Source organism: Raphanus sativus, chromosome 1 (genome assembly GCF_000801105.2).
Source record: "Raphanus sativus cultivar WK10039 chromosome 1, ASM80110v3, whole genome shotgun sequence".
NCBI classification, from domain to species: domain Eukaryota; kingdom Viridiplantae; phylum Streptophyta; class Magnoliopsida; order Brassicales; family Brassicaceae; genus Raphanus; species Raphanus sativus.
Genome location: NC_079511.1, coordinates 1,116,425 through 1,137,656, shown reverse-complemented (window position 1 = coordinate 1,137,656; position 21,232 = coordinate 1,116,425). Strand labels below are relative to the sequence as shown.

Genomic DNA, 21,232 nt, shown 5'->3' with positions numbered 1-21,232 from the left:
TTTTATTATGTATTTTGTATTTTTATTTTTGGTATGTAAATATTATAATCTATTATAAAATGTAAGTAGTTATACAATTATAAAATTATTTTCATTTATTTCTTTTTTCTGTTATATGAATTTCAAAAAAAAAAATCTCCAAATTTCTGATATTTTTATTGGAAATTATGTATAAGATGATGACCAAAAATGAAAAAAAAAAATTGATTAAATTTTAGTTATATGTTTAATTGGTTGGAATGTAGAAATCTTTCATTTCACTTAGTTTTTTATTAATTTTATTTCCAATTATTCTCTTAGTAATTTAATTGACCATCCCCTTTAAATCTACAATCCTTTTAAAATATATTTTTTCTTTAAACACCGTTTTTAAAATTGTAATATTTTTCTATATTAAAAAACTTACAACTACTTTACTAAAAAACTAAAATCTACCAACTAAATTCTCACAACAATCAGGTCCATGATCCGAATATTTGTTTATCTTATTTATATAATAAGTTTTGATGTAAAACTTTGTTAAATGTACAACCAATTATAATTTTATTTTAGTTTTAGAACCACTTTACATTAATCAAAGTGTCAAGATTTCCTTTCCCCACAATGACACCACTCTTAACCACTGTAATAACTCGTTCTAAGATTAAAAAACACTTAAATAACTTATACTATCACAACCATAACCAGCGTTTTGTTAACAGTAACCAGCGTCTTGAAACACACGATTGGACCCAACATCTAGAGAACATGTTTCTTCATCCAGGAGACCATTTAGGATCTTTAACTATTGTTCTCCGTATGCCTACTCTTTGCTTTTTCCCACGTGATAATTAAATGCTTGCAACACTTAATACATATTCATGTGTAGTATGAATCTGGAATTTAGAGCTGCACATTCTTTCAAGTGCCGTTAAAGTTACATGCTTGGTACACTAAAAAGCCATGAGCATTAAATAGCTGAGCTGCAGATAGCTTATCATCCTCCACAAGCAATGTTTGGTACGACGGTTTCTTTGAGCAAAACCGGTTCTAGCTTTGCTGACGTGATCAAAATCTTGTAACCTCTGCAACATCGCAATTACATTATAGATTTCCCGCTTCTGGTCTCTCCAACCAAATTTATTGCTTGAAACAGAGGGGAATAAAAGAGCAAATTGCTGATCTATCCAGCTCCCGTATATGAAAAGATTGCTGATCTATCCAGCTCCCATATATAAGATCCTTGTTCCATAGAAACCTTTGCCTGTTCACAAATCACACCCAAGATTTGAGCCCACATTCAAACACTAAATATCAAACTCATTTTTTTTTGTTTACCAGACTTGGGTGTGATCCAAGCGCATCTTTTAAAACAATCTGAGAAGCAAACACCAGAACCACCAATCTCTTAGCCTCATTCGATTTCTCTATAAAAAGAAATATGACCACAACATCTTCAACGAGTTAAGGTTACATTTCTCCGTGAGAGCTTTCTTGATAAGTCTGGGTCACAGATCAAACAAAACCTGCTCAAAGAGATCAGTTGTATTTTGGTGAGACATTATTAACATCAACATACTACAGAAAATCTGAACCAAACATTATTTCTGAGTGAGAAACCATCTAGAGAAGCAAAGTTTGTTTCTTTACATGTATTATTGCAGAATCTGTGAGAATTTTCTGGTTGCCGGTCCTACATTGGCCTGCAAGAAAAAAAGAGAATCTAAACTCATTGGTTCTCTCTAAACAGAAAAGGGAAGATGTACCAGTTCCATAGAATCTAACTTGTCGTTCTTTCAACTCATGGGAAGTAAGGTGACCACGGTTTGCCTTGTTGATCTTTTGTAACCATCAGCAAGAAAGGTTTACAACACATTTCCTAGGCTACTAAGATAACAGAGAGAATAATTTCTCTACAGTGATAACCATTTTTGCTAGCTGCATTCCCAGGAGCGAGCCCACGCTTTGTACCCACCTATATAACAGCACCATGATCCATCCATAGCCTACTCTGAACATGACTTAACAATTAAACAAAACTTAGCTGAACTCGAAAAAAAATTGAGATCATATATCTTTTAAGATATACAAAGCGAGTAAGCCATCACATGTTCAACAGATCAACAACACATGAAGTAGCCTTACTAATTAGAGCCAAGTTCCTAAATCTTACGCAACCTGCAAATAAGACAGAGATATAAAAATTATCAGTACGAATGAACACAGAGCATTTCGTCGGAATAATTTGATTACATAAATATCAAAATCTGGAAAACAACAATAGCCTAGCCTAGACAACAGAGGAACCCTTGAAAATTGGAGAAGAAAACTCTCGATTAGCCATAACGGTATTAGTTCACTATAAGAAATGTGAAGAGAAGATGATTTGAAGAAGAGAAACACTTACATATTTATATCTGAAAACGCACCGCCTTAAAGATCTAAGCCACGCATTGAAGACGTAATTGTGGGCAATCAAATTAATGGGACTAATCAAGAAAAAGAGACGGTTTCAGAGATTAGGAAAAGCTCAGGCGTCACCTTGCGCCTTAGCACAAATAGGAGAGATAAAGAAGCTTCTTCGCTTATTAAGATCAGCCCAAATTCAGCCCACATTCGGTTTGACGTGGAGAAAAGGAGGCACCATATTGGATGATTTTAATTGCCGACGTGGATGGTCTCTCTGTTGCTCGTATTCTCCTTTTAATATTGTTTGATAATGTATGTTTAATTTTTTTTAACGTGTTAATTATTTTTGTATTTAGGTACGAGACACATGTTTCATCGTTTGGTCAAAATATATGATCGAAACTAATAATTGAAACTTCTGTTTTCGATCAAAATAACATAAAATTTAAAACATAGAAAAAAACTTCAGTTTCTTATGAGTTATGACTACCATTGGTAGTTTTTTTTTTTTTTGAGAAAACGTTTGGTAGTTACTATTTATTAGTTTTTTTTTTGTTTGAGAAAACTATTTACTAGTTATACTTGCAATTTATTTATTTGTTAATGCTACTGTATATATAGATGTCCGTACAATTATTTGATTATGTATAGCTTCGGACTATATATTAACTGTATATATCATCAGTGTAAGTGTATGTACATGTAAAGATATATAGTTTAAACGCAAATGTTGAAACCCAACCTTTATTAGGTTACAGCAGAAAGAACGATACATAGCAGGTGTTGAGAGTTGAAACCCAACCGTAGAATATAAACACAAATGTAAACCAACGCTCGGCTTCTTCTTCTTTTCTACATGTAAAAAACTGAAGTCCAAAATACAGGTGGGTTTTAGATATGTTTGGATTTTGTGCAGTCCGGACAAAGAGTTAAATGCTGGGCCTAAAGTATATATATGGGCCAAAGTCTTGATGAGCTAAGTCCTATCCTGGCTTTTCATGTCAAAAAACAATTTTAAGTAATCAACCGTAGGATTGTGTTACAAAAAAAAGTAATCAACATTCAACCGTAGTAACAACAAAAATAACAGGACATGTACGTACATATTGGTAGATACACATGCATTACGATATTTGAAGGCATGACCCTATCATTAAAATGAAGGTTTCAGATATACATTAGTAGTTTAGTACAGCTGAGGCTTAAGCTACCAAGGCAGCAGAAGGTTCATTGACAATCATTTAGAAGGAAAGAAGTCAAGACAACTAGAGGGACATCAGTCCCCTCCCCTGAAATTTCTATCACCTTTGATTGCTACAAATAAAAGACACAAAACAACTGGTGTATGTTATTATCATAGACCACAAAACAAAACGATATACTTGAATTTTGTACATGTTGTTCCCAACCACTAAAAGTTATCCTTTTATGGATTGATGAGGCAATAAGCACTTTTCTATGACTTATTATCGTTTTAAAAGCTTAATTATTTTATTGTGTTAGCAAACACACTGATGAAAAGTACGCTCACTGATTTCCAAATTTGTGGAAATAGAATATGCATCCTTCCAACATCGCAAGCGCTAACAAATGGTCAGATAGAAACAATTGGTTGTGAAAGTTCGCTTTAATTTTGTAGTGGTCTAACTCCTTCGACTTTATAATTATTACCTAACCTCAGAAAGTGTTCCGAAAATCCTAAAAGAAAGAAAGAAATTTTGTGATAGTTTCTCTACATGTGAGATCATTATATTTATATATAGATTATAGTATAATTTTCTCAATGCCAATGAGTCTTTTGTAGTCTCCAATCTCCATCAATTCATATCTGAGTATGCAGCATGCATATGTTAATGTTTAAGTTCAAAGTTAAAACCACATTAGGTAAAATTATTGCTAACTTTATTCTCTGTGTTTTCCCTTTCTATTTGAGGAATAAACGATGGTTCTATATTTTTAATAAATCATATCTACTTGCTTTTGTTTCACAATAATATTATTATAAATTCATACAAAATCAGGTAATCAGAACACCGGAAAAACTAAAGAATTACTCTCACTTGTGGTCTGAGACCGACTTTTTTCCATCTAGAGAGGCTTTTTTGGACAACAAACAATTCTAGCAATCTAAAACTTTAACGAAATTAAAAGGGTACAACTGAAGATAAACTCAACAGCTAGTAAAACTTTGAGATTATACAAATAAGATGCTAGTAAAGCTTTTAATTCAATGCACACAGAAGCAAATGAAAGAAAAGTGTCTTTATATTCTGGAAGATGTGAGTGAAGTTTGACTAGTACTTATTGATATTTTGTTTTTGTTTCTTTTTGATGTTTGTGTGGATGAAATTTAACTTTTCTCACAAGGAAAGTCTCTTATTGGTCAATATGAACCACTAGCTCTTGTTGCTTTCATGAGCTCTCTTCTAAATCGTTACCACGAATTACTAAGATTTTATTGGTCATGAATGTAGTTTCGTCATTTGAAAATACGAAATCAAATCTCCTTTTAGATTTTATTTTTCAGATGTTGGTATCCTCATTTGATTAGATAGTTATACGTAGGGGTGGGCATTTTATCCGTGAAATTTGATTCGATTCGTTATCCGTTGCTATTCGATCCGAAAATTCCGAATATCTGTAAGCTTTCGAAGCAAAGCAAATACTAAAATTCAATATCCGTTAATATCGAAGCAAATCACAAATATTAAAATTTTGGGAATCGAATATCCGATCCGATCCGTCAATATATAAATACATGTATATTTTGATTATATTTAAAATTTTAAATGTATAAAATTATTATTCTAACATATGATTTGACAGATTCTATTCACATTATTACTTATATAAAAGTATTACATAAAAGGAAAAAACATTTATGACAATTATAATTTTTTTCTTAAGTTTTGTGTTATTATAATTGTTAATTAAGTTTAAAATTTTACAAAATATGTAGATTCACTATATCTTTTAATTTTTATCTTTTATATCATGTAAAAAAAAATATTTTCCAAAAAGAATTTGTATCAAATTTTTAAGATTATTTGTATTAATCAAAACAAATGAGATATCCGTAAGTATCCGCAAATATCCGCAAATATCTATTTATTTTTCGGATATCCGTTTTTCCGAATATCCGTATTTTTCCGAATCAAAGCAAATCGGAAAATTAGATATCCGTAACATTCGAAGCAAATCGCAAATACCTTCAAAAACCCGGATATCCGATCCGTGCCCATGCCTAGTTATACGTCATGCTTCATCGTTTGTCCAAATCCATGGAATAAATTTATGTAGATAAAAAGCTGTAGAATTTTAAAACAATACATTCCCTTGTGAAAGGCGTAGGCACTTTTGATCAAACGATGGCCTAACATATGGGAGTGAGAGCCACTAGCTAATCACCTGCTTAATGACGCCAAAAAGGAAAAGAGCAAAAATTAGACTACTTCTCACTTCGTGTATGGTTCTACTGCTAGACTTTTTTTCTTTGAATTAAATTAGCTGTAAACAACACGGTCAAACTTTCAGCTGACAATGCGTAATCTTCTAGATGTATTTAACCAATGACCACAACATCATATGGATCCAAAGAAGATGTTTTTCTACGTGAAAGAATCATGAGCAAGGAGGGGGAACAGATTAAAGAGATAAGCACACTCAATTTAAATAAAAAAAGAGAGAGTGAAGGTTCTCTTTTATTAAAATATATATTATGTGTGTGTACTGTTTATACACACAGCTAAGCTAGTGAAGGAGAAGAAGTCAGATTCAACGTTCTCACCTTCGTGTTTTGGTCCCCACTTCGACCGCCCAACTTAAAGCTTAAGATTGAGATTAAAATCTAAATTCTACTTATTCGGGGTTTAATTTCTTTAACATTTGCTTTTCTGAACGGAAAATACTGTTTCACCCTATTTTTTTATCAACAATGAAACTAAAACATAAATTACAAAATACACGTCGTGATGGTTTACTAGTTCTTGTATTTTCTGCGTTTGAGACATTTTAATCTTAAGAATCTGGAAATACTTTTTTTATAACGTAAAAAAAAAGAATTAGGTGAATTGTTTTTTTTTTATAGAATTAGGTGAATTTAGAGAACAGATTATTGGGTTTGTGTTGATACTGTTTAGACCCAATCAGGATAATCTATTGTAAAAACCACATTTAGATATTAATGTGCTTCCAAACACTACATACCCCCAAGTTACTGTTTCTAGTTCCACATGTATCTAGAAAGGTGAGGGGGTTTTGTACTTTAAAAAAAAAAAAAATTCACCAAATGAGATGAAAAATGGGAACCGAATATTTTGTTTTTTTTTAAATTAATTATTTAAAATAAATAGAAGTGAATATTGATTCGCTTATTTAAACTCCCGTTCACTCTCCAACTCCCTCCAAATTAAATAAACCAAAGCAAAAGCAAATCAGAGAAGAACACAAAACTCTCATAGAGCGATCGAGAAAACGCCGGCGAAGAGAAACTCCTTCACCGGATCCTTTCTTCTTCGAAAAAACAAAACGATGGGGGAGAAGCCAGGTTTTGAATTCCGTCCGTACGACGAAGAGCTCGTTGGTTACTATCTCCGTCACAAAATTCTGGGAAACGATAGTCTCGTCGACGGAGTCATCAAAGAGATCAAAATCTGCAGCTTCGATCCTTGGGACTTGCGCTGTAAGTTTCGAATTTCTTTTTTTTTTTTCTCATTTGCTCTGTTGATTTAGGGTTTCTGTTTCCTGTCTCTGTCTAACAGTTCAATCGAAGATAAAATCGAGAGATGTTGTTTGGTACTTCCTGTCCCGTAGAGAAGAGAACGTGGGGAGTCGACAGAGCAGGAGGACGCCTTCAGGGTTCTGGAAACTCACCGGAGATCCCGTTGATGTCAACGATCGGTGGGGACACCTGTCTGGATTTCGAGGTAAGATTGGTTATAAGAGGGTTTTAACGTTCGGCAAAGGGAAAAGCAGCAGCTCCAAATCAGACTGGGTGATGCACGAGCTTCACTACACCCTCTTGCCTGAACACAAGGTATTCACTCTCTCTCTCCTTGGTTTCTGTCTCATTGGTGGTGGTTGTCGTGTCAAATGTCAATAGCTGCTGTGCTAATTTAATCACTCATCAATATTTATAAAATTCATATATTATGTTATTAAGGGATGTTTTATTCGGACAAAAAAAAGTTGAGGTTCGAAATCTCTGTATGACTTTTAGCTTTTTAAGACACTGATGATCAGCTTATATATGTGCTTTGTTGCTGGATTTTTTTTTTTTTTTTTTGGTACAGAGGACCTATGTCATCTGCAGATTGGAATATAAGGGTGACGACATGAATATTCTTTCTGCTAACCCAACATATCCCATTCCTACTTTTGCTCCCACTATGGCCAATAGTGCCAGCTCTGTGGTCAGTCATATACTCTTTCTTTGCATAACCTTTTTAAACAATAGTACGTATCTTTTCTGTATTAACTGATTTTTGTGTTCCCCTCTTTATTTTTTTTCCAGGTGGACCAATCATCTAACGGGAATTCAGGATATTACAACACTTTGTCCGAGTATGATTCAGCGTATCAGGGACATCAGTTTAACGGAAACTATGAAACGCAGCCATCATTTCAAGGATATACAGAATATTTAAACTCTACCTCGGAGTATGATTTAGCTAATGGAAGCCACTGGTTTAGCAACCTACAACAACAAGCTCCTTACTCTGCCCCATATCAAGATGATTCTGATTTGTGGAAGCAGGTTGTTCAAGAAAACTGGACCTCTTTGGTCGATGAAAGGACATACATGCGAGAAGATTCCAGCCATTACCGTCCTAAAACTCCTGTCACTGGGATTTTTCCTGATGATAGCAGTGATGATGATGACACTGACTCAACGGTAAAACCAGTTTACAACACAACATAATCTGTATCGCTTCTGTTTTTTGAGAATGTTGCTCACACAAAAGTATGTTTTTTTTCTTTTGGCTTTTGATAGATTGGGAGAGACACTTGGAGCTCGACCGATAGTGTTGGTAGTAAAGATGTACAATACCATACTCCTAAAGATGATACTCCATCATTGAGTTCTGTTGTGCCTTTGCACAATCCTGAGCCACAAGAGCAGCCAAAGCACCTCGAGTTGCAGTTGCAGGGCAAAGAAAAGGTAGTTGATATTAACACAAATAACACTTTCACTGAGTAACATGATTTTGATGCAAGATGTGAAATCATAAATTCTTCAAATTCTAGTTACATTGTCATTACATGTTAAATTATGGGGTGATGTGACTATGTTTTTGCTGGTGATAAATAAGCAGAAAAGCGAATGCGAGTGGAAAATGGCGGAAGACTCGACCAAGAAGGTTCCATCAACCACTGCAGTGAAGCAGAGCTGGATTGTTCTAGAGGAGATGAGTCAGAGGAATTCACGGTGGATCCATCTCAAGAACATGATCATTGGCTTCTTATTGTTCCTCTCCATCATTGGTTGGATCATTCTGGTCGGTTAGGTGATCAAAATCCGGTTCTTTCTTTCTTGTCTCCTCTATATTTTTTTGTGTTGTTTTGTTTATTTGCTCTGTTTTCTTGCTTGTGGAAGTATGAAGTATTAAAAGAATAAGAAAAGAAGAGTTGTATAAAAGAAGTGTGTAGGGAAATAAATAAAATAAAGGGTATATGTATCATTTTGTGGTGTAGTCTTATATAATAGATTAAAAGATTCTGCATAAAGAAGAGATATCATCATAGATCCCAAATTTTCTTTAGACTGTTGTTGGCTCAAGAATCTAACTGAGTCCAGAACACATGAAAGTCTGAGAACCATCAATTAAAAAGTATCAGTTGTACCAAAACACAAGTATTACTTTACCACTAGATTTTGACCCGCGCTTTGGAAGCGCGGAATATTTTACGATGAAAAATTTCACTAATAACTTAACAAATATTTTGGTAATTTTTAAAGAGTGTGTATTTAAAATATTTTTGCATTTAAATCAGTGTTTTTAAATTCAACCCGATTGTGATTATACCGGTTAATCCGGAGATCTGACAATTCAATTTAGGTTTCTAAAATATTCATATTAAAAAAAATCAGTAAAACTCGAGACTAACCGATTGAACTGATGGATGACCGATATGTAATCTAATTGAACTTAAATTGTAAGATTAAAGAGAAAATGATATATATAAAATAAATAAGATTAATTATTGTATTGTTTGGAAACATTAAAAATAGTAGTATAAAAACATATTGTTTGGAAACATTGATAGTAGTATAAAGAAATAAGTATATTGTTTGGAAACATGAATAGTAGTATAAAGAAAGAAACATTAGTGATTTAATGTAGGTTTAACTATAAAGTATAAATGTGTATTTAATTTAAAATCTTACAAAATAAATGTTAGGTCCAACATAATGTTTCTGTTTTAATAAGATAGATTGATGTTGGCACTAGATAAGGATTGGATTTATATATATCAAAGTTTAGACTCCGTAGCTTATAAAATAAAGCTGAGAAAGATGCGGTAAAATCTTAGCTCTTCTCTTGAAGTTGGTAAGTGAACCGGTTCGTAAAAACAAAAAGTTGGTCCTTTTTCTTTGGTATATTGTCATATGTTCATTATCAGCAAAGTAATGTACTTGTTTAAAAGTTAAAACCTTTCCCAAAAAATAAGAATGATTACTAGGTTTTAAGTAAACCGGTTCCTATATGCATTTTCACCTGCAGATTGGCACTTTGAGTTTTTTTTTTTTTTACTAAATTTTGGCGATTTAAGTTTGGTCACTAGATCATGCATGACATCATTGAGCGAGGAAAGTAATTGATAAACTTTTTTAAAACAAAACAAGAAAGAGTAATCAACAAAGCAAAAGAACTCACAAATCACTATCTTAAAATTAGTGGTCGGTAATCTCATCTAGGAAACTCCCAACGAATCTATCGAATTGCTATCTTATAGATTGACAATTTACGTTTGGTCACTAGATCATGCATGACATCATTGAGCAAGGAAAGTAATTTATGAACTTTTATAAATAAAAAAAAACAAGAAAAAGTAATCATGTAAATTTTTATGGGCCTGAGAGTTTTAATGTGTACTATATATTTTTAGTAAAGGCCTGATTCAACTCTTTAAGTGGACTAAGTAATATCTGAGTACATAGTAATCCAATACATTTGTAGTGATAAATTGCTAACTGCAAAGGTTCTCTTTTCTTCTAAAGAAAAAGATTACAGTAGTGGAAGATGATCGGTGGAATCATAGGATTCTGAACAAAGAAGACAGATATACAAGAGACCCAAACTGTGTGAAGAATGTTGTTGGCTCAAAGACCTGGGCTACCAAGAATCTAACTGTGTGCGCGATTAAGCATACAGCTATGCATTTGCTCGTGGTTGACTCAGTCATCACTGGTTTGAACACGAAACAAAGTATCTGAGATTCAAAAACGACACAAGAACTAGTGTTGATCAATCAATAAGCATTAAGAATCGAAGGACTGACCTTTAAGAGCCATGGAGTTGGATGTTAGGACAAGTATATCTATAATGAAGATCACTGTCACTGGGAACTCCCATACCTGTAATAAACAAGATTCGACATTGTAAGCAAAGAGACATGAACACAGAGCGCATGATTACAAGAGGTTTGGTACTCCGATACTAGAGCTTAATTGAGAGGAGGTAAATATACAACATACCAGCATCGCTAGCAGAAAGATCTTGAAGTAACTTGAAATTAATATCCCCAAAAGAATCTCCCTTTTTCTGCCAAATTTCAACAAAACCATACAGAAATCAATGCTCATGGAATGTTTTAGATAGCATCCTCAAACACCAAAAGAAAAAAGCATGAATGTTTGGTGAAGAACTCATGATAAGACGAAGAAGAATGAATGAAGGAATCACCTGGAAACTTCATTTAGCAAACTCTTAGCAGCAAGGGCAAAAGAGCAGAGAAATGCAAAATTTGTAGACAGGACGTCGATTAGAACCTGTTACATGGAAAAAAAAATAGTGCACTATCCTTTCTCAATGACCTTAATAGGAAAAAAAGTGAACAATAATTCTATTTAAGTCTACTAAAGGATAAATATATATATATATATATATATATATATATATAAAAAAGATCCAACCTTCACAGTTATCAGAACCAAGCTCGTTTGCTCATTAGTTCTTCCCAGTAGCAAGCTTCTATCTTTATGAGTAGTTTAAGGCATTTCAAATGAGGTTGATGAATAAACACCACTAACTACATATATGGTCTGATAGTAAAAGAGTATGAGAAACAAAAGGATACACGAATCTAGAAGAATATACGCGAAGACCAACTTCCACAACAGATGCTGCAACAAAAATTGAGAAAACCTTTTTGTATTCTTTTAACAATGTATGAAATCAAGAACACGGGAGAACAAAACAATGTATACCTGAATATTAACGGTTTCTTGATTGATTTCATTGAAGAGGACGTGCCTATATACTTTGGGTCTGTGGAGAACTAAATCAATGAAAATAATCTGCCAAATCATCAATTTTTTTTTAGATTCCCAAAAATGAACAGAAACACCAAATATGGAAACTTTTACCCACCATGCGTTCACACTCGATGTATTCGTCTGCTACTTCCTTGCAGTTTCCCTAAATAGAAAACATGTTCGAAACAAAGATGGAAACTTTTGAGGGATCATCAAACCCTAATTTAAAGTTAAAAAGAGGATATTCGTTAAAGCTTACGCATTTCATCAGACGAATGTTGCCCGGAGAGTATTGAATGAACAATGACTTAACCCTAAACCCACATCCCACGCATCTGTATTCACTCTCCGCCATCTCTTTTCTTACTCAGCTCCTCCCTCTCCTTCCTCATGAGAAGAAGAAGCAAAGCAATTTGAATCCGAGACCGGGTCCGCTATCCGGGTCAGGATCTGGACGACTTGTTTTAAACCTGCATGGGCCTATATATGGGCCTGTATTTTTAAGTCTACACCGAAGCCCAAACTAAAATAGCATCATATATCTCTACAGTATTTTTGGGGGGGGTAAAGTCTACAGATTATTTAATAATACTAAAAAAACTCTGTGTCATGTGACCTAACATTTTCAAATGCGTAGATCCCATAAACTGAAATGAATAAAGATGATTATTACTTTAGGAGCAATATATAGACTTTATAGTTTAGTTTACATAAGCTTATATTAAAGCTATATTCGAAAGTCAGAATTATTGCAACGGGCCAGACCTAATAGAAAGTCTACTGGTTTTAGTAACTTTCCTATATGGTAGTTTTTCCTTTTGCAGATATAATTCATGATTTGTGGTGCAGATGTTTTCAGTTGGATTGAATAAGAGAGATACTAGATGGATCTTCTATTTCTACGCCACAACAAAATGTCAAAGAATAAACAATATTTCCTTCTTTGTTTAATCAGCATGGCTGCAGAATACAAGCTTTGGAAATGAGGCTTAAATCAAATAGATACACTTCAAAACAAGTATGCATTAAAAATGGAATATAGATCGATATTAAATTATTATAGTTTATTAACTAAAATAAAGGGAATAATCCATTAACCCCAGTACGAAGTTTCCTTATCATAATCAATCATGCCTATAAAAAACCCTAACCGGCCTACATATTTGCAGTCTCTTTTAGGTTAGGAATCTAATGAGAATGAATTGTTTATTTAACTCAACAATAATTGTAGCATGTCATTTATCCTCTTTATTCTTACACGTCTAGTTATATAGCTAGAGAGATATATTACAATATTGTGTGCTTTAGTCATTTTCATGTAATTTAAAAAGAATTCCATTCGTGCTTTTCTCTAATACTCCTCTTTTATAGTTTTATTTCACTGTATCTTCTTTTATGTGCAATCTTTTGAATATAAATATAATACTTTGGACAACCATGCACAAACCTTTTGAGACATATCTATCTATACAATATATAGAGCTACTTGTAGACTATTTGGAATACGTATTTATATATTCCATTCGATCATTTCCTTGTAAATGTGTTTATACTTTATATGTGTACACCTTTGTAACTTTGTTCCACTATTTATTGAAGATATATATGTGAGCTATACGCATGAATTAGTACATAGTATATTATAGTCACCATATGTCTATCTTACGTACTTATTTGATGTTCACTGTCAGAGAGTACTTAGTTACACACACACACACTCATTCCCATTTCTGATCCTCAGTGTATATGGTACTTATAGAACGTTATGTTTAAACATGTATATTCTTAGGATCATTCGATCACAAATGATACAGACACGTATATACATGGATATGTACTTACATGTACATATGCGCATAATTATAGTAAACATGCCCACAAGCTCTCTATGGACTGTATGCAAAAGCTTCATAAAAAAATATTTATACATTCATGTGTAAACTATGTATGTACGGGGTGGCTATATGCATGTATTTATTTTGAGGCACGTATAGTAACCAATTGACAGATGATTTAGGGTTCTAAAAGAGCTTGTGAGTTTGTGAGATCTATAGAGATACCTGATTTGGTAAAAATCACTTCAACTTACAATCCAAACCAAACAAATTAAGATATATATTGACCAACGGTTAATAATGAAACAAAATCTCGATTTAGAAAAAGGATAAATTAATGAATCTGTGATCATAAAAAGTCAAACAATGTGAAAACATATCATACCTTTTGTTTTCTTTTACATAATTTAAATTGAATTACTAAATGGATCAGTCCTTCCATAGCTAGCTTCTCTTTATTTTCTCTGCCCATAACCTGCAAAAATCTCTTTAACCGAGTAAAATTACAAGAGTAACCAAACAAACAAAATAGGACCATTAGAGAGAGAGAAAAAGAGAGGCATTTTTGGACCTGCCCATTAGCTTAGAATGTACCATGAAACACTTTGTCAGTGTAGGGAGATAGGCACAGAGAGTACAATTCATGAAATTTATAAGTTTTTCTTCACCCATCATTTATAATCTCGAACTAAACTTTAGGGAAAAAATATGATGAACACTGTTTGATTGGTGAAATGCTATAGCTAAAGCGTGAAGGCAGTTTCACAAGTTGCCAAGTAGTAAGATTAGTTTATAATTTGTGAAGACGATTGGTAAACAAAGAATTTTATCGAATAATATGGAGACGATTAGGGGAAATTTGAGACATGTGTACATGTTATTTTATGTAAATCATATTTTTATATAGGTTTATCTATACAAAGTTTAAAAGATGCGAGTTTCAATGGGGGTGACAAAAGCCTAGGGATAGAACATCAAGAAAGAAACAAGTAGAAAACAAAACTCATAACCAGAAAAAAAAAAACGTAGAAGATCGGGTATTCTTCCCCTTACTAGCTGGAATCTAACTCCAATTTGAAAATTAACTAATGTACTAATAGAATAAAGAAAGACTAGAGGATGATGAAGCTCCTCATGGACTGAAATCTAGAGAAAACGAAGACTTTCCTTTCTTAGCAAACTGATCATCATCACCATCATCATCATGATCATTCGGTAAATTGAATCTGAGAGCTGAAGAAGAAGAAGAAGCACCCATTTCGCCACGTCGCACCAACAAAGACTCTTCATGTTGATCATAGTCGTTACCACATTCCATATTCACCCCAAAGAGCCTTAATCTCTTTCCGGCCGTAGAAGGAGGCGGAGGTAGCGGAGGCGGCAACATCACCGGAGGTAATCTCCCGGGAACCACAGGGACTGACTCTATGACCAACGGCTCTGATCCAACAATGCTTCTCTGATCCAACGGTGATCCCGTGTAGTAAGCTAAATTCCCATAACCATACCCTACAAACTCTTGACGCTGATTGTTATAATACGAACGTTGGTGGTTTCCGATGTTCAAGCTCCGATGAATAGGAACGGAGTTATATTCCGGCAACGGATGAAATCTGTTGGAATATTGAGAAGTTGTCGGAAAATTGAAATTGAAACCGTAGTTACCAAACTGATGTGTTTGAACTAGGCTCATGTCCGGTCTGTGCCTCCAATCGATGTAGAGTTTAGATCTTTGGGCCTCATCTCCAACACCTCGTTGGAAAGAGACGATGTCTCCAGCGTCGAGCTTTTTCTCTTTCACGAAACGGCTCCATCCTTTGGTCATCACGTAGCTCTGGCTTGAGTTCCAGTACGAGTAACGAAACCTCCACATCTTGCCGTTTCTGTCTTGGAAGTTCAACAGCGTGCCGTTTTGGTTGTTTGTTGAGTCTAGTGGAAAATACCTCTCCGCGTGTTGTTTAGGGATTACTAGTCGGTTGAGTTTTCCAACATCGCTTGGTGTTACCACTTTGTCGAACATGTGTTCTTTTTCCGGCGGCGGGATCATCATCATCGGAAAGTTGCTGTTGTTTGCGGTGCCTGAGCTAGTGCTTGCTCCGATGTTGGAGGCTAACTCTTGGTCTTTGTCTTGTTCTTGGTCGGAACTTGATGGAGCCAGGGATAGATCCATGAGGGATTGTATGATTTTCCTGGAAAATCTTGATTTTGATGAGGTGTGTATCTTAGATCAAGACCTTTTTAGTTGTTTTTCTTGCCAAGCTCCTTATCTTGAGATTTATGAGATGGATCTTAATTATTGATTCTTGATCATGAATAAATACCTCCTTGTTCTTGGACTCAATCTTTCTTCCTTTTATTGAGATGTTTCTTAGTGAATCTTGATGATGATTAAATCTTTCCCTTGTTGTTCTTGAATTGATGAACTGTAGCTGTAGTTGTTCATAGTCATTGATGATGACTCAACTCAACTCGAGATCTTCAACATGCATTAGATAGATAATATTAAAAGACCAAACGAAATGAAAGCTACAATTATCAAAGGGATAGATGAAATAATGAAAAAAAAAACAAAGAATATATTAAAAGAAGGGAAGAAGAAAAAAAAAAATTAAAGTTCTTCTGTGGTCTCACCTTATAATATAAGGGAGAGAGGTTGAAATTGAAGTTGTCTTTCTCTTCTTGGTTCGATTTGTTCTCTTTGCTTTTCTTCTCTTACCACAAAAATTAGGGGAATATGAAAACCCTAGAATTCAAACCAAACTGTATGCAGATGTTTTCTTCGCGTTGACTCTCAAATGAATTCAAGGAAAGAGAAAAGTATCACAGCAAATCGGGATTTGGAACTCAAAATGGATTCTTGCCAAACAAGAGGATCTCTCTCTCTATCTCTTTAGAGGATGGAGAAAAAATGGTGGCTTGAGATTCTTGACAGAGTTTCAAGACTTAAGAGAGAGATTGGTACCGAGTAATGCGTAGGGGCCCATGAATGATATGGTTCGGGTCATGTGAGCTTTTTGTCCTTTTCATTAGGCTTCGAGTTAGCTCTTTGTATTGAAATTTCGAATCTCTATGTACATGTGTTTATATGTGTGTAGATGTAAGTTGCACACGTACGAAAGTGTTATTGTTTGAAATTCTGTTAACTAGTTTTTTGGCCCTCAGATGCAGGGCATAAATATTTATAACTATTAGTTAATAAATTTATTACTGAATAAAAACTATAATATAAATTATTATTTATGTTTTATCTAAAAGTTCTTATATCTTACAATTGTTGTAAATGTTTTTGTATATTACTGCAAATTATAATTTTATTTTAAATATACATCTTCAATTATATAAAATTAACAACTTTAATTGATGAATATTTAATTATGTGCTTCTCTTTTTTCAAAAAAAAAATAACATTTTATTAAAATATTTTTGAGATAACAACACAATATATATAGGAGTTATCTTTTTATTTTAAAATATATTTTTAAAAATTTTGGATAATTATTATCATGGTTAGTTTTAATTAATTATCTAATTAAAAAGTAAATTTCGTTTTTATTTTGTGTTTAACTGATATATTTTATTCATTAAGGATACAAACGATATTAACCACTCTAACTTTTAACGTGAGAGTTCCATTGCGAAAAATCACTTCGTAAATAATAGTGTAGATAGATAGATTTTTCTTTGCTATATGTATTTATTTTCCTTCATCATTGGTTGCTATTAATTTGTTTTTTTGTTCACATGTTATTTTTGAATTTTGGTTAAAACACTAACTAAAGGAATTTAAGTATATACCTGTTATATAGATTTTGAAGCACTAGTCAAAATGATTATAATTATAGATTTACTAACATGTATATGTTTTATAGCAACAAAAATCGATTAATTTTAATTGTCGTTCTAAGCTTATACACATAGATTAAAAAATATTTAATTTTACATATTTTTAATATAAAATCATCATTACAAATAAATTTAATCATATTTCAACCAATAAAAAATAAAAAATATATTTTCAATAAATTTTACATTGAAAACATAAAACGACACTTATTTTGAAACAAAATTATATTTTACAACAACAAATAAATTGAAATGGAAGGAGTATGTATATATATTGGAAAAGAAAGTCACATTTTGCACATAGAGAAATATCTTACAAAAAAAACATGGATTTGATAACATTAAATTAAATATAATCCTCACCTACTATTCCAGTTGTTGGCATATCATGATTACTTGAACATGTGTATGCATACATAGTTACAAACACTATAACGCTCCGATTGTCTCTATGTATATGCTTTATATCTTTCGACTCATTCTAAATTTCTGGATTTTTTTAGAATGCCCTTCTGACAAAGAAAAAAAAAAGAAAAGGAACCTGTCCAATTATGTGTGAACTAATATGGGGTTTTGAAAATAACCACAGCAAAACTATATGATATTACAATTATAGCATTTTTCTATAAACATCCTGACTGGTGTTTTTTTAAAAAGTGTAATACTATGAAATTTAACATACGCAACATTATGAAAATACATGTAATGCTCTAATTAATAAAACATCTGCGGATCATAATTTTGGGTTTTTCATGCAATCCGATCTAACAAAATTACTTATGATATAACACCCATAAAATATCTATTTCTGCCATATCGATAAATTGTAAAGGACACTTTGTATCAAAATCAACCGCTTGATAATCTGATTAAAACCGTGTACTGTGTCAGTTCTAAAAACAATCAGTTAATCTCTTAAACACATATCATATAGAGGAGCTAGGTGCAAATAATTTTCCATGTAAAATGTTACTCCCTCCGTTTCAATATAGTTGATGTTTTAGAAGGATAATTTTGTTTCAAATTAGATGAAGTTTTGAGATTTTAAGGTTAACTTTAACTTTATTGGAAACTGTTCAACCAATTAGATTTTACTGGCTTTTTTATTATTGGTTAATTGATTCTAAAATAATATTTTTAAAATATTTTTTTAAAAAAATCTAGTTTTCTTAATCTTCGTGCACTAAGGCAAAACATCAAGTATTATGAAACAGAGGGAGTATTACGCTCAGTAATAAAATCGATTCACTTGTCATGCCAATAAAAACAATGATGAGTACATAGCAGTTATACTATAAAATAACTCTAGGTTTCTTTCCGAACTTTGTTTAGCATTATCTTGTCAGAGCAAGTCACATGGATTATCAGTCTAATACAGTTATGAGAAGGAATTAAGTAATGACGATTTGATAATCTCTATGTAAGAAAAAAACATACAACTAATTTCGCATATTAACTGTGCAATTATTTACGGATCACAAGGTAAGGGGGTTGTTTGGCTGCGATGTGTCCATTTTTTTCGGTTGTGGTCCAAAATTTTTTATATATACATCAATTACAAAAAAATTGTAAAAAAATCAATAAGATTAATATATAATTGATATGTGTATTCAGAGCAAGTCGATGTATTACGAGCTATTGCAAATATAAATTGTAAAGTATTGATTCAAATTATTATGCTAAAATAACAATTTGCTAACTAAACTTATAGAATATATCTTGACAAAATAGAATATATTTGCAAAACTACCGTTTCATCCCATCATGATGGCTACCAATAACATATTTAAACTAGTATTTTAACCGTATTTTTCAATTTAATAAAGTATATAAGTTATTAAATTGAAAAATAAAACTTATAAATGATGTAAAATACATAATATCGCACTATACGTAACCTTGAATCATTGGTTAGTAAATTACGCTACTTAATTAACAACCAAAATATTTTATTATTTTATCTGTGTCATAATCATCAAACATCCATATAACAACAGCGTTTGATGTTTTGAGACAGCAGGAAAATATCCAAATCTGTCACACCTGGTCAGATATAATATCCAAGTTATTTAACTTGCGTAATTGTTTATTATTTATTTGTGATATATAGTATACATGTCATCAGTACATTAGTCAAAAGATATGAATCAATCGATAAGCACGTGCAGAAAAGTATATAATAAGTAGGTGATACTTTAAATTTACGTTTCAAACAGAATGAACTTGTATTTGACCAATCGCTAATTATCATAATTTGTTTCTCAGCCTATATAATTTCATATAATCTTAAGTCCACTTCTGAATTTGATTTTATTTAAGTATTTTTAATATGCAAATTACATTTAATTTTTGATTTAATTTTCTTTCTTTTTTTAATTTTTCTTTTTTTATGAATTATACAGAGGTATTCTGGCCCCACAAAAATGGTCCAGACTAGTCACGTGTTGCCACATGTCGATCCTCTGTCTCTGGCAATGCCGAAATGTTAATTTTCCAGTGGCCGGGATTCGAACCCAGGTGGCGGTACTCACAGCTGTGAGCCCTTTACCACTAGGCTAGAAGTCCCAGTTATTTTTTTTTTAATTTTTTTAATTTTTCAATTAGTTAATATTCAGTTCTAGTGTGTTAGATATTGTAAAGACACTTAAACAACAATCTTAATTTGGTTTATTTTCCAAACATGTTCATATGTTCTTTAGTCAATTTTCTTACTTAATACCATCTAGAATGCGAATAGATCAAGATGATCGAGAGATTATGAGTCTGTTAATATTAATGTATATACATAACCATGAAATATGGCTCGGAAAAAGTTGTGCTGCAAGCAGCCCTCACTCTTTAATTTAAAGACAAAGCTAAAAAGAAGAAGCAATTTATTGAACTTTTTCCTATTTACCGAACTCCAACAGCTAAATGCAAAGGGGACCTCTCTACCTATATAATCTTTCATTTGTAACTATTCTATAAAATACAAGACAAAACCCTTTATAGATTATGTCTAAGGAATATAATCGTTCTAGTTAATTAGCCAATTCTACTTATATATCTAGCTGAAACATTGTTTTTTGTTTATTTAATCTAACCAATTGTAACATCAAAAATTATCACCAAACTTTTTAAATTGCAAGGATGTTACTTTATATAAAAAATTAATGGGGAATTTTCAAAAATACTACTTTCAAGGTACCATTATTCATCTTTACCACCACTAAAGACACATTTTCAGAAATACCTTATTTATTAAAATGGTAAAGACTCTTATATCTTTGTTTTTATATGCTTTTCAAAATTCTAATCCCAAATTCTAAATCCTAAACCTCAAGTTCTAAACCCTAAACCCAAAATCTTCAACTCTAAACCCTAAACCCTAAACTATATACCATAAATTCAATATTCTAAACCCTAAACCCTAAAATCTAAACTATAAACCCTAAATCCTCAACTCTAAACCCTAAACTATATACCTTAAATCCTAAAACATCAAATTTAAACCCTAAATCCTAAACCTTCAAATCTAAACCCTTCATTAAAAGTAGTGGTAAAAATGGTTAGTGTAAACATGAAAAGTGGTACTATGAAAATGGTATTTTTGGCAATTTCTCAAAATTAATACGCTGTGTCAAAAAATAAGACAAACAATTTTTTTTTTTGACTAAAAGACAAATAATTTCCCAAACCTTTTTTATAT

The 21,232-nt window shown here is 32.4% G+C and overlaps 3 protein-coding genes and 1 long non-coding RNA gene across 5 annotated transcripts; 1 reads left to right on the top strand and 3 right to left on the bottom strand.

Annotated features, from left to right (window-relative positions):
• Window positions 1-827: 827 nt before the first annotated feature.
• On the bottom strand, window positions 828-2,694 carry LOC108849126 (uncharacterized). 2 transcript variants are annotated; one of them, XR_008942667.1, is made up of 5 exons: window positions 2,387-2,694; window positions 1,746-2,157; window positions 1,630-1,682; window positions 1,318-1,505; window positions 828-1,243 (listed from the first exon to the last, which is right to left on the bottom strand). It is a non-coding gene; the product is annotated as an uncharacterized LOC108849126 (long non-coding RNA). The 2 variants fall into 2 exon arrangements; XR_001949140.2 differs by having other exon boundaries at window positions 1,765-2,157.
• A 4,097-nt stretch (window positions 2,695-6,791) lies between these two features.
• Window positions 6,792-9,068, top strand: LOC108809640 (NAC domain-containing protein 1). Its single transcript, XM_018581788.2, has 6 exons — window positions 6,792-7,069; window positions 7,149-7,423; window positions 7,680-7,799; window positions 7,901-8,281; window positions 8,381-8,548; window positions 8,703-9,068. Exons 1-6 carry the CDS (start codon window positions 6,919-6,921, stop codon window positions 8,892-8,894), a joined length of 1,287 nt encoding a protein of 428 aa, XP_018437290.1. The 5' UTR covers window positions 6,792-6,918; the 3' UTR covers window positions 8,895-9,068.
• A 1,428-nt stretch (window positions 9,069-10,496) lies between these two features.
• On the bottom strand, window positions 10,497-12,304 carry LOC108838736 (protein ARV 1). Its single transcript, XM_057003750.1, has 9 exons — window positions 12,126-12,304; window positions 11,982-12,029; window positions 11,819-11,908; window positions 11,689-11,734; window positions 11,525-11,586; window positions 11,295-11,380; window positions 11,087-11,153; window positions 10,891-10,966; window positions 10,497-10,796 (listed from the first exon to the last, which is right to left on the bottom strand). The coding sequence occupies exons 1-9, from the start codon at window positions 12,219-12,221 to the stop codon at window positions 10,645-10,647; spliced, it is 723 nt and encodes a 240-aa protein (XP_056859730.1). The 5' UTR covers window positions 12,222-12,304; the 3' UTR covers window positions 10,497-10,644.
• A 2,029-nt stretch (window positions 12,305-14,333) lies between these two features.
• LOC130508012 (B3 domain-containing transcription factor NGA3) lies at window positions 14,334-16,703 on the bottom strand. Its single transcript, XM_057003071.1, has 2 exons — window positions 16,333-16,703; window positions 14,334-16,177 (listed from the first exon to the last, which is right to left on the bottom strand). Exon 2 carries the CDS (start codon window positions 15,869-15,871, stop codon window positions 14,834-14,836), a length of 1,038 nt encoding a protein of 345 aa, XP_056859051.1. The 5' UTR covers window positions 15,872-16,177; window positions 16,333-16,703; the 3' UTR covers window positions 14,334-14,833.
• Between the last annotated feature and the right edge of the window lie 4,529 nt (window positions 16,704-21,232).

Bases quoted from the DNA above. Each gene is read 5' to 3' on its own strand.
- LOC108809640 (XM_018581788.2), top strand. From the start codon at position 6,919: ATGGGGGAGAAGCCAGGTTTTGAATTCCGTCCGTACGACGAAGAGCTC. The intron at 7,070-7,148 runs GTAAGTTTCGAA...TCTGTCTAACAG, and splicing joins CGATCCTTGGGACTTGCGCT to TTCAATCGAAGATAAAATCG. The intron at 7,424-7,679 runs GTATTCACTCTC...TTTTTGGTACAG, and splicing joins CCCTCTTGCCTGAACACAAG to AGGACCTATGTCATCTGCAG.
- LOC108838736 (XM_057003750.1), bottom strand. From the start codon at position 12,221: ATGGCGGAGAGTGAATACAGATGCGTGGGATGTGGGTTTAGGGTTAAG. The intron at 11,909-11,981 runs GTGGGTAAAAGT...ATGATTTGGCAG, and splicing joins ACATCGAGTGTGAACGCATG to ATTATTTTCATTGATTTAGT. The intron at 10,967-11,086 runs GTATGTTGTATA...TGTTTATTACAG, and splicing joins TCTTTCTGCTAGCGATGCTG to GTATGGGAGTTCCCAGTGAC.
- LOC130508012 (XM_057003071.1), bottom strand. From the start codon at position 15,871: ATGGATCTATCCCTGGCTCCATCAAGTTCCGACCAAGAACAAGACAAA.